This window comes from Sorex araneus, chromosome 2 (assembly GCF_027595985.1).
Source record: "Sorex araneus isolate mSorAra2 chromosome 2, mSorAra2.pri, whole genome shotgun sequence".
Taxonomy (NCBI): Eukaryota; Metazoa; Chordata; class Mammalia; order Eulipotyphla; family Soricidae; genus Sorex; species Sorex araneus.
In genome coordinates this window covers 108,797,926-108,814,246 of record NC_073303.1, presented here as the reverse complement: position 1 = coordinate 108,814,246, position 16,321 = coordinate 108,797,926, and the positions used below count along the sequence as shown (strand labels likewise).

Below are 16,321 nucleotides of genomic sequence, written 5' to 3'. Positions count from 1 at the left end.
AATGAAGATTTATGGGGGGAGTATATTTCCCTGAGACTTCTTTTTTTCCCTTACATGGACTGGATTCAGAGGTGGAGAACAGGATCAGTAGTGAGTTACAGTATTACTTCAGTGTATAATGACTAGAAGCAGAATCTATTCCTACAAGTCATTTATTGAGCACCCTTGCCATGCCATGCATCGTAGACAGAATTAGATTATGGTGGTGCACAAAATCGTCCCTGCCTTTAAGAAACTCATGGCCCTGCAAGAAGGCAGATAGCAAAGAAGTGAAGAAATGTGTCAAGAACAGCTATCATCTATTGGAAGGAAATAAAACCGAATGAAGTCAGATATTTTGTAACTTATTGAAGGTCTATACCTTCAAGGATTTTTAAATTATATATTTCAAGGCATATTGGAAGGGTTTTGTTCAAATACTGTTAAAAATCCTTAAAGCTAAAGAATAAGAGCACTAAGAAAAAATTCTCTTGCTGCTTCCTTTAGTTTCCTCGAAAGGCTCCTCTGAGGGTTCTGTGGCTCTGAGGGTGCTGGGCTCCAGGTTCAGGGGAGTGTATTGACTCCTTTGCTGATATTGGGTGAGTGAGACCTGATAGACTCACTGAGACTTTTCTCAGTCTGACAAATTCTAGTTCACATTTTCCATTTCAATACAGTTCGGTCATATCCATTTATTCATCAGCACTGACTCTTTACTCTTTTGCCATGTGATGAGAATGGGATGGGGAAAACCCCCAGAATGGCCCTTGTGTTTCTCACTAAAACGATCTGGACAAATACAAGCTATGAGCAAGTGTGCTGATGTCATTTTTTTTCCCCAAGGCAAATGGACTGGACTGGTCTCCTCAAACCATGCTTTGGAAATGAATCGCCATTCCTTCAACTACAAGGAAGTTGGGGGTGAAAGGAATTCACAGAAAATAAAATCAATTAAATAAATACGGTTAATGAAAGGATTATAGAGCAATTATGCTAGTATCTCCAAGACAACCACATGGAATTACACCACGTATTTTTGAAAAATCAGAAAGCTTTGCAAAGTTACCAATTTCTTTTCAACAAGTTCCATCAAGCTTGTGTTTAACTTGAAAATTTTCCACTTTGGTGAAAAGTCAGAATGATGTGTGGTCAAAACTGGATGTTTGGAACTCAGTCTCTGGTTAGCCCCAGTTCCCACACAGAATTTCTGGAACTAGTAACTAAACAGAGGATGGCTAAGATTAATAGGCCCTTCATCTCAGGCTTGTCTCTTGTCTTGCCTGCTTGGAACAGCAATGTAAAAGATTCCAGAGGACAGACTATTTTAATATTGACATTCACTCTTTTGCCAGCTGATAATGTTTAAAAACAAGTAAGAGTTTAAATTTATTTCAGAACAAGATGGAAAATTGTTATGTATGTAACACTATCAGCAACAGTACTGTAAACCATAGTGCAATATACATGTGCAAGCGCACTGCGCATGTGCACACACGGACACACACACACACACACACATACACACACACACACACAGTGCCTCTTCTTCTACTCTGTGTGAAAAAAACCCATGTTCACAGCAGAACTCTATTTTATAGCCTCCATTTTTCAGATCTATACATGCCTTCTCTTCCCTCTTTCACATCAGCTCCCTGAGTTCTTAGGCCTTCTCTAGCATGTCACCTCCTGTCTGTTTTTACGTGCTTAACAAAAGCTATTGCATATTTGCTGTTGAATCACTGTTTGTTGTGTGTAGATGAAATCATAAGTGTAATTATAATATTTAACTAATTTGATGATTCAACTGAATATTTATACACATGGCTATGAAAATTCCTATTTTTCTGTGAAAAGTAAATCAAATATTTTGGGAACAAGTTGATAAACATGGGCTGCCAAACTGAAACAAAGCAACACAACAAACTACTATGCAATGTGGAGTAGCCAAAACAGTTGTAAAACCAAAATGATAAAAAGTACTTCTTTTTAAAAAATCTTTTAAAGCAAGAGGTTGATATAATTAATTTGATTCACAAACGCCTTTAAGTTCTAAAAGAGAAATGGAGAGGCAATATGTAATATATTAGAGTTGTATAAAAAAGACAGCATGGAACTTCAGTTAACAAACAAGATATTCCAAAGAAAGGCCCAGTCTTGTCTTAAACAAGGTGAATTAATGTTTGTTTTAGGTGAAAATGAAAAAAGTAATATAGCACAGCAGGTAGGGCATTTGCCTTGCACGCAGCCAATCTGGGTTCAATTCCTCCACCCCTCTTGGAGAGCCCGGCAAGCTACCGAGAGTATCTCTCCAGCACGGCAGAGCCTGGCAAGCTACCCGTGGCATATTCGATATGCCAAAAACAGCAACAAGTCTCACAATGGAGACATTACTGGTGCCTGCTTGCGCAAATCAATGAGCAACGGGATGACAGTGATACAGTGATACAGTGATTCCTTATTATATGCTTTAAGTGATATTTTAGTTAATCCTTATTCGTTATTCATTTTGCATTATTATTGAAAAATGAGAATTTCAAGTAGAAAGGTGTGGTAATTTTGGGTAGGCTAAAAAAATAGAATTCTGTCTTCTATTTTACTCTGATGAACATGCATTGCATATATACTCTGTAGAGATGGGAGAGGAAAAACAAGGCTTTATAATATTTTCATATTTATTTTAAGATATTTTAACATTCTTAATATTAATTTCTCATAAGTTGTAAAAATAAGTCACAGAATAATTACACAGAATAATTAATTAACCACTCTAGGTCTCAGAAATTAGTGGAGACAGAATTCAAATTAGGGACATTTGCCACAAAGTGTTATTTGGGGTCAAATTGTTTAACGTACCCATTTAGGCATAATCCAAAAGTATGCCCCCAAAACACCAATTTTACACTCAGATTACAAATCAATTAGGAAAATTAGAAAATCAACCAAAGCCATCCAGAAATCCTGATGAATGAATTTGACTTTTTTATCTTTGTACTAAAACCAGTTTTCAACCAAGACTACTAGGGCGGACATTTCTTAAATAACAAGTGACTTTACTAGTGTTCTACTGCTGCATGATTCTTCATAAAAGACCGAAGCAGAATACGCTTCCTCCAATGAGTTTATTTTGCATTACGCAATGCATTCAATTCCTTTCTACCAGCCTTGCTCTCTGATTTGTAGAACCATGAGTGACCCAGTGGGTTTCCTTTTATGGAAAATTCATTAAAAGGAGCCCACACAAAGCCCGAAATAACTACTTGGTTTGGGAGTTCCTTTTGTCATCCCTCGTCATGATGTTTGCCAAAGAAAACTATTTGAAGATGGTCCAGAGTTAGCTAAACTTCTGGTCAGTTTGGAAACCATGCCATTTTCCAGTTGATTTTAGCTGAGAAAGGAAACATTGTGGATATATATCATGGCAACTTTTCTAAAGTTTTCTTATACTTAATATGACTTATTATAAATATTTTCGTAAAGAGCAATTATATTCTTAATTTTCTGTAGCCTTACAGTTCTTTACATTTCCCCCTTCATTTCTTAGGTAACTCATTCATTCATCCAGAAGATACTTACTAAAATAATCACACTCTGTAAATACTGCCAAGTGATGGAGTTGTAGGCACAATTGTCTAAAAGACCAGTCTGGTGGGAAATACTCACAAATCACTGCAAAACACTTGTAAGCCAAAAGAGTAAAAAGTAGATTCAGAAGAGAAATAGGTGAGAAATGATGAGAGGCTGTGTTTAGGAACAAGTAAGGTAGGAGAGTCAGTATATATGTGATATTGGCTGATTGCATGAGGAGGAATTACTCAAAAGAATTGAAGAACATGCCCATAAATTCTAAGCATTAGGATCACTGTTAATTACTGGCAGCAGAAGGAGGAGAGAGTAATAGAGAAAGACAATGAATTCATTTGGGATAATATCCATTTATGTGATTCAAGTAATGTCCAGCAGACAAATAGATATACGTATTATAAATTCAGGGCAGAGTTGCAATTTTCAGTATTGTGAGCATATAAGCTTCCCTATAATATGAGAGTTTGAATGATATTATATAAGGTTATGTATGTAAAGAGAATGATTAAACTATTAATTTGGGATTAATAAATATTAGGAAAAAATGATTAAGTAAAACACATCTATCACAGAATTTCAAGAAGACTGTTAAATGAATAATGATAAGTTCTAAAACGTGTCTCATTCGGCAGTGCGATTAATGTGAATTCCCAAGAGCACTTTCAGCTGGGAATCTGCATTTAAAGTATGCAGAGCAGAACTTAAAATCAGCTTGATTGCTAGGCTCACTAAGCTAGTAATTCTGGACTCTTGTCTGTAAAATATGCATGATTTTAACTACTTCTATACAACTGTTATATTTCAAATGAGTTTATTCTTGGGACTAGAGTGATATAGTACATCAGGTATTGCTTTGCATGAACCAACCCAAGTTCCATTCCTGACACAACATATGCTACCTCAAGCCCTTCCAGGAGTGATCCCTGAGCACAGAGTCAGGAGTAACCCACCGGGTGTAGCCCTTAAAAACTATTAAAAATGAAAAAATGAAATGAGTTCACTCTTCTGCAAACTTCATGAAGAATAGGATCCCAGACAATCGTGAGGCATTATTAAATATGCTAATTGCACAGAAGTTAGAAATAAATTTGGATCAGACCCATTTTTGAAGACATTTTGAAGTTTCTTGTAAACAAGTAAGTCAAACACAAAATGTATCAGTGAGTTTTCTCTAGTAAAATCCTCTGTTAATCTGATCTTAAAACCAGTTTCTCTCTGTTTTCTACTAGTATTACTTTCCCAATCTAGATCAAATGTTTTAAAAAATAATAATTCTGGTGTGTGCATTGATAGTCCCGAGAGGAAAGCATTTTTCTCCACATTCCTGACATTGCTTAAATACTTACCATGGTTTCTTATACATGGTGAGTATTCAACAGATCCAATTTAATACTTTTCAATAGATATGTAGAAAGCCTGTCGATAATTAGGGTTACTAGTGATTATAACCATCAACCATGTAAAAGCTAAATTTGCAGATTACCATAAAAATTCAGTTATCTTGCCTGCTAGAAGGAGAGGGATGGCAGGATTTGCCTGAAGAAAGAATGTTTTTAAGTACCTTTCATCTTGCAAGCAATTCTGCTCCAACTCTAAAAGGGCAGGGGCACAAACAGCATGTTCATTTGAGAGGTTTATCTATTGCTCCAGTTGCCTACCTGAGTATCTACCATGACTTAATCATTTTCACAATAGCCAGTTTAGCTGGAGATTCTGTCTCTAGGTGAGGAAGTAAAAGCAAATGAATTAAATCTGTTTCTTTGTACAGACTGATTTATTGTCCACAGCTTTTGCTAGGCAAACAGGGAAAAGGAAATGCAAGCAATTATGATTTATTAGATGAATCTCCGAGATAGATTTTACAGTCTTTTGCTTCTCATGGGGTGGAAAAACTGTCTCCAGGTAAAATGCAATTTTAATGTGATTTTTTCATTCCCATCAGAAGTTTCCTTTAGCTGTCAAGTTTAATAGAAAAGCCTTTTAAATTGGATAGTGCTATCTTGCTTATGTTTGGGATCAACCAGAATTCTCAGGATAGATTGGATTAAAATGCTTTTGGTACCACAGAGTTTTTTTGCAGATGATTAACATTTGATAGACTAGTATTTGAAAGAAAACAAATCTCTGAGGAAAAGAAATTTAAGTGCAGGTGAATACTTAAAACTTTCCAAGTTTATGGAGTGATCTCAAGTATTATGGTCCCTGGACTTTGACATCCCTTCTCTGGGTTTCTGTTAATCACCAGAATTGAATTCAAAAGAGCACAACTCAGTAGGAGCCCTAGTACAACTGTCCTAATACTTTGTGATGAGTATTTGTGTGATGTGCACAAGGGTGGTATAATTAATTCAAAGTTTCCAGCTACAATGTCTGGCATTTGGGGCTCAGGAAGGGCAGTAGCACAGAGGGTAGGGTGTTTGCTTTGCACGTGGCTGACCCTGATTCGATTCCTCCCTCCCTCTCAGAGAGCCTGGCAAGCTACTGAGAGTATCCCACCCGCACGGCAGAGCCTGGCAAGCTACCTGTGGCATATTCGATATGCCAAAAACAGTTACAAGAAGTCTCACAATGGAGATGTTACTGGTGCCCACTCAAGCAAATCCATGTGAAACTGGATGACAGTGACAGTGATCATTTCTGAACTTCAGTTCTTTCACTCCATTTCATTTGTTTCCCTGGTGCTTTCTTTCAGAATAATATATGTCTCTTGCCACCTTATGAAAGCTTTTCTGGGCTGCTAGTGACCTGATTAAAACCCAACCAACTTATAGTTATATAAGATGGCAAGAAAAAGAAACATGCCATGAGGGTTATGAAATAAAATAGAAACCCGACAGTTAATATGAACATTATGAGTTAAACATGGAAACCTTCAGTCTACTCTTACAACATCTGAAACACCATACTAGAAGAATGAGAGCGCCATACTCAAAGAACTCTTACTATCAATATCATATTCTTATAAAGAAGGCTGATATTCATCCTCCTCTTCTCCTGCTCATATCCGCCATCCCTTCCAGCCAGCACGAAAGTGAGGGTTATTCTGACTCTGAATAAAAAAGCTGGCTCAGAAAAATTGAGTAATCAGTCAAAGGTCATTGGGTTAGTACATAGTCAAACTGGGATTCTAGTCTAACCCTGCCTGAATTAATGACTTTACCAACTGAGAATTCTATCGGGGAACTTAAAATCTTAAGAAGGACATAAGCATGTGATATATCAACAATAACACAATGTAAAACTCAGTTTAATCTATTGTCTTTTATCTGTAAGATAAAATTACCTCTTCCAAAGGGTGTTTGGAGGACCCGCTTGGGATGGGAGATGCGGGTTAAAAGTAGACTATAGATCAAACACGATGGCCACTCAAGACCTCTACTGAAAACCACAACACCCAAAAGGAGAGCAAGAAAAAAAGGGAATGTCCTGCCACAGAGGTGTGGTGGGGTGTGGGGAATACTGGGATCATTGGTGGTGGAGAATGGGCACTGATGGAGGGATGGGTACTCGATCATTGTATGACTTAAATGCAAGCATGAAAGTTTGTAAGTCTGTAACTGTACCTCACGGTAATTCACTAATTTAAAAAAATTACCTCTTGATAATCTTTTGTTTATCTCTTTATCCATCTGCCATCTATCTATCCTGAAGAATAATTTCCTCTTCTCCCTCTACTGTCCTGGAATGGAGTAGCTCACACAGTCTTCAAGGAAGGGGATCCTTAAAGACTGAGCTAATAGTTGCATTTTGTTCTAATCACCAATTCATTAAGGACCCCCTGGCCTTTTCTCTCTTTCCTTTTCTAACACTCTTGTGTTTCCAAAACTATTCTCTCTAGTAAGGTACCAAAGGATAAGTACTTGCCACATCCTCTTTTGTTTTCTAAAAAGTCTAGAAACTCATTTTTAACAAGGGCACCAGAATACTTATACAAAACCTCTATGAAGGAAGGGTCAGTTGGAAGTCAGGACAAGAACATCAATGTTTTCTTACTCTCACATAATGAGGTATTTGATTTTTTGGCTGTTTTTAAGGATTTCTTGTTTGTCCTATTTTGTATCACAGCTAAACTTTGGTGTCATCTCAGTTCCCCACAGTTTGAATTTTTAACACAGAAGCAAAAATGGGGTTCTTCCTCAAGAATTCTTCAACAATAGCTTTGATGAAGAAGGAATTTAAGCTGATTATCCCAAATCACAGATTGTAGTTATTTCTGCTTTTTCAGTGTTCTCTTGCAGTTACTTCCTCTCATGATCAGAGAATTACTGGCCATTCTTATGAGTCAGGACTGGCTGGGTTTTAGGTCACACTGATAAACAATTTAAAAATCTCTGTGGTTTAAAAACAGCAAAGGTTTATTTCTCACTCATGCTACATTCTTAGTGGATCAACTGCAAGCTGTAAACATAGGTCTTTGCCCAGGATGTAGGATGATATAGCAACTATTCTCTGATTCAAGACTGGTTTGCTGGGCAGGAGGTCAAGTGACAAAAAACTGTGTTAGGGAAACATATAATGGCACTAAGTTAGCAGTGGCTCATCACTGAGCAGGACTAGTCACATTTCCCACCCCCACCAAGAGGGGCTGTGAAATATAATCTTAATCACGTTCCAGAAAGTGAAGAGGATTGGGAACAATTTACGACAAACTACTCTGCTACTCACTCAACCTTATTCATGTTTTCTATCTGACCTTTATTATGGGGGCCTGCTGCTCCAATTTTTTATTATTTAAAAATTTACCAATTCTGCATGATTGCAATATTTATTGTTTTATACTTGCATTTCTGCTATACCATATCCATCAGTGTGCCAAGATTCTTCCATCATTAGATTGCATATTCAAAGAAGGGATGGCAGTGCAGGTCAGAGAGATAGTACAGTGAGTAAGGTGTTTGTTCCCTGGTTCAATCCATGGGCATCCCATATGATCTCCTGAGCATCACAAAGAGTGATTCCTGAGTGCAGAACCCAGAGTAATCTCTGAGCATTGCCAGGAGTAGCCCCAAAGCAGAAAAAAAAATTAATTTAATTAAAAGAAAATAAAAGATGGAACAGGACAGTAGGTGCAAGCTCTTGCACATACAAGGCACATACTCTTGCCTTGTATGTGGCTAACACTGGTTCAGTGTCTCACATTGCATATGGTTATCTCAGTACCACCAACAGTGATCTCTGAGCCCAGAGGCAGGACTAATATGCCTGAACAAAGCTAGGTGTGCTCTCCGCCTCCAAAAAGTGAAAGAGGAAACAGAAAACAGAATGTGGGAACAGAGGTTTCTGTTTATTAGCTACCCAAGGTAGACATGTGTAATATTTAATGGTTCTGTCAACCTGCCCATTCTCAGGCTTACTGGCCCTGAAGATCTAACATTTATAACAGAAAGAGATGTGATGTTGCCAGGTTCTTCCTGAGTACCTGCTATTGCTGTGTTATCCTTGAGAAACATAAATTAAAAGGAAATTCTACTTAGTGAGTCTAAAGAAACTGCTATTGACCATAATTGTAACTTGTTAGTATATGTCTTAGGGGAATGTCTTGAACCTAGCTTCTAACTAAAAGGACTATTTAAAAAAAAAAGTACATTGATGACTTCCATGCCTACTAGCTTAAGGCAAGAAGGATTTTTTTAATATTGAATTTATTGTTTGCTTTAAGAGAAAAACCTACTATCTTAATAAGCCTTACTACATATGAGTAGGTAATATTTTTTATGTCCTTCTTGTTACTTCATTGACAAAATGAAATTACTTACATATGAAGTCAATTGGGCAGAAAAAAGTGACATTTCGCGGATAATTTATTTACCAATAAATGAGGCTGACTTGTGTATGTTTGAAATATTAAGAGAATGTAATACATGTCTTTAAATCTATCATTTAATGACAATACTTCCAATTAACGGCAAGTTTTGACGCACCATCAGATCTAAACCCTTTCTCAGAGATGGATACATAATACCTAGAGAAGACAAGTCACCTATAGGTTGGATTTCAGTGTCTAAGGCAGAACTAAGAGCCTATCTTTTCTGTCATTTCAGTGGTTTTTATTGTCACTATACCCCACAACTGAAGGCTAAAATTACATTTATTTTGGGTTGGTGATGTTGCTACATAATGATGACGAGAGAAATTATTTCAATAATTGAATATGATATTCATATAAGAATAAAAGACAGATTTTTGAATAAGAAAGTAATATCACATGGCAGAAAAATTGAGGCTTGGGTCAAAGACTTGAGAGAAAATTGAATTTATCAAAGGCAGTCAAAAAGCACAGATGAACTACTCACTCATTTTAAATCTAAATTCATCTTGACACCTGTTTTTCTATGCTATAGTTGATTATCTTAGAGGCTGTTATAGAAAATCCAGACTAAATCCAAGTGAAAGTTCTTAGACTATTTTTAGCATTATTATTAAAGAAGCTTGAAGATAATCAAGCAATGTTTTCAAAGCATTAAGGCCATCAAATTTCTTTGAGAGATAAACTTTCTAAAATTTACTAAAATAATAATAAATCAAGGCCATTGAGAGCATTTTTTTTAAAAAAGGACTTTGGGAATGACATTTCCTTCCCTCCATTTATGACCTGGCTGAGTTAGATGCTTCAGAGAAACTGAGATGAAAACAAAAATCTACTCAAGTGCCTGGATCATGTTCAGCCACAAAGCAGTTGAGAGAAACCATGTAGGCCGTGTTTGCATGCCTAGAGAGTATTTTGGCCTTTTCGGAGTTAATGAAGAGATCTCAAGTAGACAGTATTAGAAGGACAGATTACAACAGAGTGCCTCACCTAATGTCTTGTAAGCCTGTTCTTATACCTTACAACTGTCTAAAAAGAATTCTTTTTTTAGAGTTTCAAAGATAGTCACACCAAAATATTCTGTGGTAGTGAGCTCCAAAAACTAATTATATGTCACATAAAAATACTGTGCTTGTATCTATTTCAAGTTACCCATACCTCACTCTTTCTTCTTGCAGAGATAGTTTACAGATGTTGCTAGGATTTCCGATTCACTAGTTCCTGCTATTGTGGGTTGCTAAATTTTATTTTGATTTTTTTGTTTTTCTTTCTAAACATGGCTGCTATTACTGTTCATATTTGCATTTTGTTTACCAGACTATCAGAATCAAAAACGTTTCTAAGGCTACTTCTCTATCTTCTGCCATATGAAATCTTCCCTAAGGCTTTAATAACCTGCTCTAGGTAAATTATCTAGATTTATTTTTAACCCATGGCTCAGGCTTCTCTTCTCTGGACATTTTATTTTTTAGTCAAAATGCGTTTTTGGTATCTTCTGTATAATATTTTACAAACATTTCAATGTATCAAGTCCCCAAATTGAAGCTAGGATGACCCAAAAGAGATCAGAAAGTGGTTCGGCTGAACTCAGAGCACACCCCACAGGGTTTGAACCTATTTTTCACTTGCTGCTTAAGAATGGGCCTACATGAAAATATTCCTAAGAATCTTTATAGTAGAAATGTATAATAGAATGTTTAAAATATGGTCAGGCAGGTAGAGGTTTATATTTTCAAACAGAAAATAAATTCCCGGCAATAAACTCCTTTCAGCTGGAATATCCATGGAAACTGCTAGTAGATTATAAGGTCCTTGCAAACCTCACCATAGCTTCTTTGACTCAGCAAACACACACTGCATGTTAGGCGCTGTGGAAACTAGGAGCTACAAATATGAATAGGATGAAAAAAATCTATGTTTGCAAAGAGCTCATACTAGGTTTACCACAGAGGTGGTGCTATTACTGCCTCCTAGAAGTTCTGGAAATTTGTGGGGGATTTTGTTGATACAATGACTGTAGGCTGCTAGCTATTCTGAACAATCAAGAATAATCTTATAGCCTTTACAATTTTCAAATGTCAGATGGACAACTGGTATGCTATTGATATCTATTAAAATGTCTACCATGATCTGAGTGATTGTTGTAATCTAATTTTATATCCAACTCAAGGAGATTTTTGCAGAATTTCTATACATACAGAATTTTCTAGAAGCTTTAAAACATAAAAATTGATAGACAATTGTACTTTATTTTGAACACTAGCCAGATTTCTTCACTATTTCAGAAAAGGATCAAAGCAAACATCAAGTACTGTTTTGAACCCCAAAGCATATCATCAGTACTGGTTCCTGATGGACTATTCAAGTCAATTCTACATAAAGGTGCTGAAATACCATGACTTCCTTATGTCTTCATGTGTGATTTATTTTCTTTCCCTTTATAGTGTACTTATGCCAGTATGTTGATTTATTAAATGTCAGTCATTTCAGAAGAGAAGGTTGTTCTAAAGAATTTCATATGAATTAGCATAGAAGAAATCTGTTATGAGGACTAAAATGTACAAATACAGGTAAGACATACAAATACATTGATGATTTTTGGCTCAATAATAGCAATGCAAGAGACACCCCAAGGGAATCAGTATTTATGTTTGAAAATGCAAACATAAATATTTGTAAGATCATTCTTTTCAGTATTGTTTCACTGCTCTCGCACCCCCATCCTACCCCACTGCCAAAGAAAGTCTGATTTAAATTGGAAAAGTTTTACTGAAAATCAAACACACACAGGCAGGGGGCGCTGAGGGTTGTAGAACACAGTCAATAGGCACCTTGATGATCAGAAAAGCAAGAATTTTGAGTGTTTAGTGCCCCCTGGATAGGCTCTGCAACAGTTCTTGTTCTGTTAGTTAAGTGGATCAAACATCTTTCATAGAATGCTTCCTTCCCCAACCAGTGGAGTTTGACAACAGGAGGTGTTAGCCTGAGAAGTAAAATGAAAGACTAGATTGGAATTAGGGACTGTGCTGAAGACTGCTAGGACAGATGGGGGCCAGGGGATTCCTGGAGACAGAGCAGTATTGTTCTGAATTTGACTCTCATCTTTTTCTAGAAGCTTCAAAGAGAAAATTTTCTTAAATAAATAGGTGAGATAAATATGCACCATAACCACTGGAGAAGAGGAAGAAACCCTTACGCCTACAGTAATGAAACAAAAGGGAGTTAGAAAGACATTATCCTAAAGGAGACTGTATTGAGAAAAAATTCTCCTTCCTCTTCTGTTTCTTTCCATCCTTTACCCCAAGTTCTACTGTTGTAACAGGAACTCAGAAGATGGCTTTGAGAAGTTAAATAGATGCTTCTGAAACTTGGTTATATAAAATAACCTTGATCAGGGGATTTTCAGGCAGGTGTGACATGTGCTAATGCTGTCTCATCTTGCATAGTTAAGGCTTCCACTTGACAACATTAGTGAGCATTCTAGACAAGCCCATGAGTACAGAATTTGTCTTCATGGTCATGTCCCTTACAGCTTGCCTACCAGGACATCCTTTGTGCTCACCAAATGGACCTAGAATTCTACTCTGCCAAACAATTTTGCCTTGCTTAGGTTTGGGCACCTTGATTTGTCTTCCATCAGTGACACATTCTGCTCTTCAATTTAAGAATGACCTTCTCTCCCTCCTTGGAGCATGAGCACCCCTTCATTCACAATATTCACATGTTCCAGAAGATTCCTGGTTATCTGCGTACAAAATGCTGATAATTATAGATTATATGTGGTCTATCAAGATCTCTATTGTACAGAAAGCTAAGGCTCAAGAGAAATTTAATTATGCCTGCTTTCCTTAATTAAGTAAATGGTGTTGCCAACATTTATATTTAGGTCCAAAATGACCAAACTGATAACCACAGCTTTATAGCTTCCCTTAGGTCTAGACCTTTTAAGAATCCCCAGTCACTCAGCATTTGCCTTTTGTATTTCTCATCATACTAGCTTCACTGTATCACTGTCATCCCGTTGTTCGTTGATTTACTTGAGCAGGCACGAGTAACGTCTATATTCCTCCCTGCCTTGAGATTTTAGCAGCCTCTCCTTATTTGTCTTTCCCAAAGATTGGAGGCTCTTTCAGGATCAGGGGAATGAGACCTATCATTACTGGTTTTGGCATATCAAATACTATACTTCCTTACTACATGTAATGACCTGTTTAATATATCTACCTTCAGTATCAGAATGTGAATTCCACAGGGACAGAAATGTTTTACACTTGTCCACTCTGACTCTGGTGTTTTGGGCATCCTAGGTACAAAGGACTAGATATTTCCAGTGCTTCCAGTTGCTAGAACTGTACCTCAGTACTTATAATAGCCCATCTTGAATTTAAATGTATGACTACAAAGTTATATTTCCATTCTTTTATGATACAAGTCAATTTCACAAATTCTAAAAATGGAAATCTCTCCTACTTATTATTTCAGGTCACACCATAAAGTCTTCTCTTTGGATAAGACTGCATTGTCTCATTTTAGGATTATCTACACATATTTTCACATTAAAAAATGATTGTCTATTATTTAGAAAGATTTAGTATAAGGTCTGTGTATAATTGAATAGAAATCCTAAAATTTAAATCTTTGACAAAAAAACAAGAGTTCGGAAGACTTAGTAGTCCCATTTAGCAAGATAAATTACAGTAGCCAAAAGCTAAGAGTGAAAACAATCATGTTGTATCCATATAATGGAATACTATATAGTGATGAAAATGAGTGTATACTCAGCAGTGGAGATGTTCTCTTAATAGACTTGTATGAAAGACTCATAAACTCTAGTGCTATAAAATTCAAATACAAGCAAAACTCATCTCTAGTGTTAGAAGTCATAATATTGATTTCTCTGACAAGGACACAATGGTGACAGGGAAGGATTGTAGACATTTCTGGGGTGCCAGAACTGTATTATTATTATTATTATTATTATTGCTTTTTGGGTCACACCCAACGATGCACAGAAGTTACCCCTGGCTCTGAACTCAGGAATTACTCCTGGAAGTGCTCAGGGGACCATATGAAATGCCAGGAATTGAACCTGGGTCAGCCACGTGCAAGGCAAACGCCCTACCGGCTAAGCTATCACTCCAGCACCTAGGACTGTATTATTTCTTGACCTGGAAACTAAGTTCACTTTGAGAAACATTATTATTCAATTATTATAATTGTACAATTTTTATATGTACAATTATTCAATTATTTTATATGTACAATTTTATATGTACAATTATTCAATTATTATAATTGTACAATTTTAATATGTTTTTATAAAGTTTAACTTTTCCAAAGCATTCACAATGGTGAATACACATGGTTATCATACTTACATGCAGACTTCTACTCAACCTAGCATTTCTTTGCTATTTATTTACTTATTTACATTTGTGTATCCCAGGAATTAACTAGAAGACTTCTTAGCCTTCACTTCTTCTCTATCTGTGGGTGAGATGTTAAAATGTAAATATTTACTCCAAAATATTCAAAACAAATATGTGACTTAAAATTTTATTTCTTACCCACTCAGGAATGTCTGATTTATATCATTTCATTTTTTGCACTCTTGCAACATAAAGGAAGTTAGTCACTAGTCCACACACAAATTCTACAAACTCGATTAGTACATATTTAAATCAAAATAAGATCCAAATTCACAGTTTTTCAAATATCTCCAAACTTTTCTCCTTTATACAGTCCACATTACAAAACAATTCACTTCCCTTCTTCATCACAGGTTATTAAGCCGCCCCTTCCCCCCACCCGTTCTCCCCATCTGTGCTAGGTTAACTCGGATGCTGTCAGCATCACTATGATGAGTAAACAATGTTCAAAATAGTCCTACTTAACTCTGAATTTCAATGATTTAATTGATATGTTCGTGCATAAATAACATCAACGCACACTATAGTAATAGTACATATTTTAAAATGTTAAATTATTCAAGAAGAGTGTGTGCGTGCCTGTGTGGGATCTTTTTTCTGGTGCTATCCAAAGAGCCCGTTAAGAGTCACATCAGTGGAACTAAACCTAAAGTATCATATATTCATGACATCCAAATCTAAGTCGAATCGTTTAAAGATTGCTCTGTCCTCCAACTTATCCTGATCCTAACAGAACACACTCTTGGCGATACTCATCATAGTGATGCTGACAGCATCCGAGTTAACCTAGCACAGATGGGGAGAACGGGTGGGGGGAAGGGGCGGCTTAATAACCTGTGATGAAGAAGGGAAGTGAATTAAATGGATTTTTATTTTTAAGCACTTAAACAGAAAAAGATCTGGCGCTCCTTCCTTCTCAACCAGAGCTTTCCGGAGTGAAAGGGAGCCCCAAGTTGGAGCGCAGCTTTGAGAGAGGACCGCTCCCCCCAGCGGGGCTCGGAACCTCCTCTCCGGGGTGCTGAGCTTGGCCCGCCCGGGTCGGCGGGGCGGGCGGGAGGCGCGCGCCCGGGGATCTGGGACTTACCACGAGCGCGCAGCACAGCAACTTGTTCATTGTGGTTCCCGGGAAACCTCAGGCGCTCGGAGGCCGCGGAGGGGCGAGGGCGACGCTGCTGCGACTCCGCAGCCGGTGCATTGCTTTATATAACTAAGCAACAGGAAGTCTTGGTAGCTTTGATCGCTCATTCACCAAACTTTTGCACCTTTCTTTTTTAGGAACCTTGGGTGGGAGCCGCGGGGAGTGCGTCAAGCTCTGTCTGGGGTTAACGCTTTCAGAGCCAGGGCGGAAGCGGCTGCAAGGGGCCTTGGGGGTAGGGAGCGGGGGCGGGGAGCAGGGGCGGCGTGGGGGGGTGGAAGGGGGGAGTCACACGAACTAGGGAAACAAAGCGGCTCTGTCGCCGCTTTGCTTTGAGGTCACCCGGCCCCTTCCCGCCATCAGCCTGCCTCTTGGCAGCGGCGACCTGCG

At 37.5% G+C, this 16,321-nt stretch overlaps 1 protein-coding gene across 1 annotated transcript in view; it reads right to left on the bottom strand.

The window, feature by feature from the left end:
• TNFRSF11B (TNF receptor superfamily member 11b) overlaps positions 1–16,086 on the bottom strand; it is a 28,573-nt gene extending 12,487 nt beyond the window's left edge. The window contains exon 1 of the mRNA XM_055128017.1: positions 15,881–16,086. Within this exon, the coding sequence (XP_054983992.1) occupies positions 15,881–15,910 (30 nt within the window). The 5' untranslated portion in view covers positions 15,911–16,086. The remainder of the gene's footprint in view (positions 1–15,880) is intronic.
• Positions 16,087–16,321: the final 235 nt, after the last annotated feature.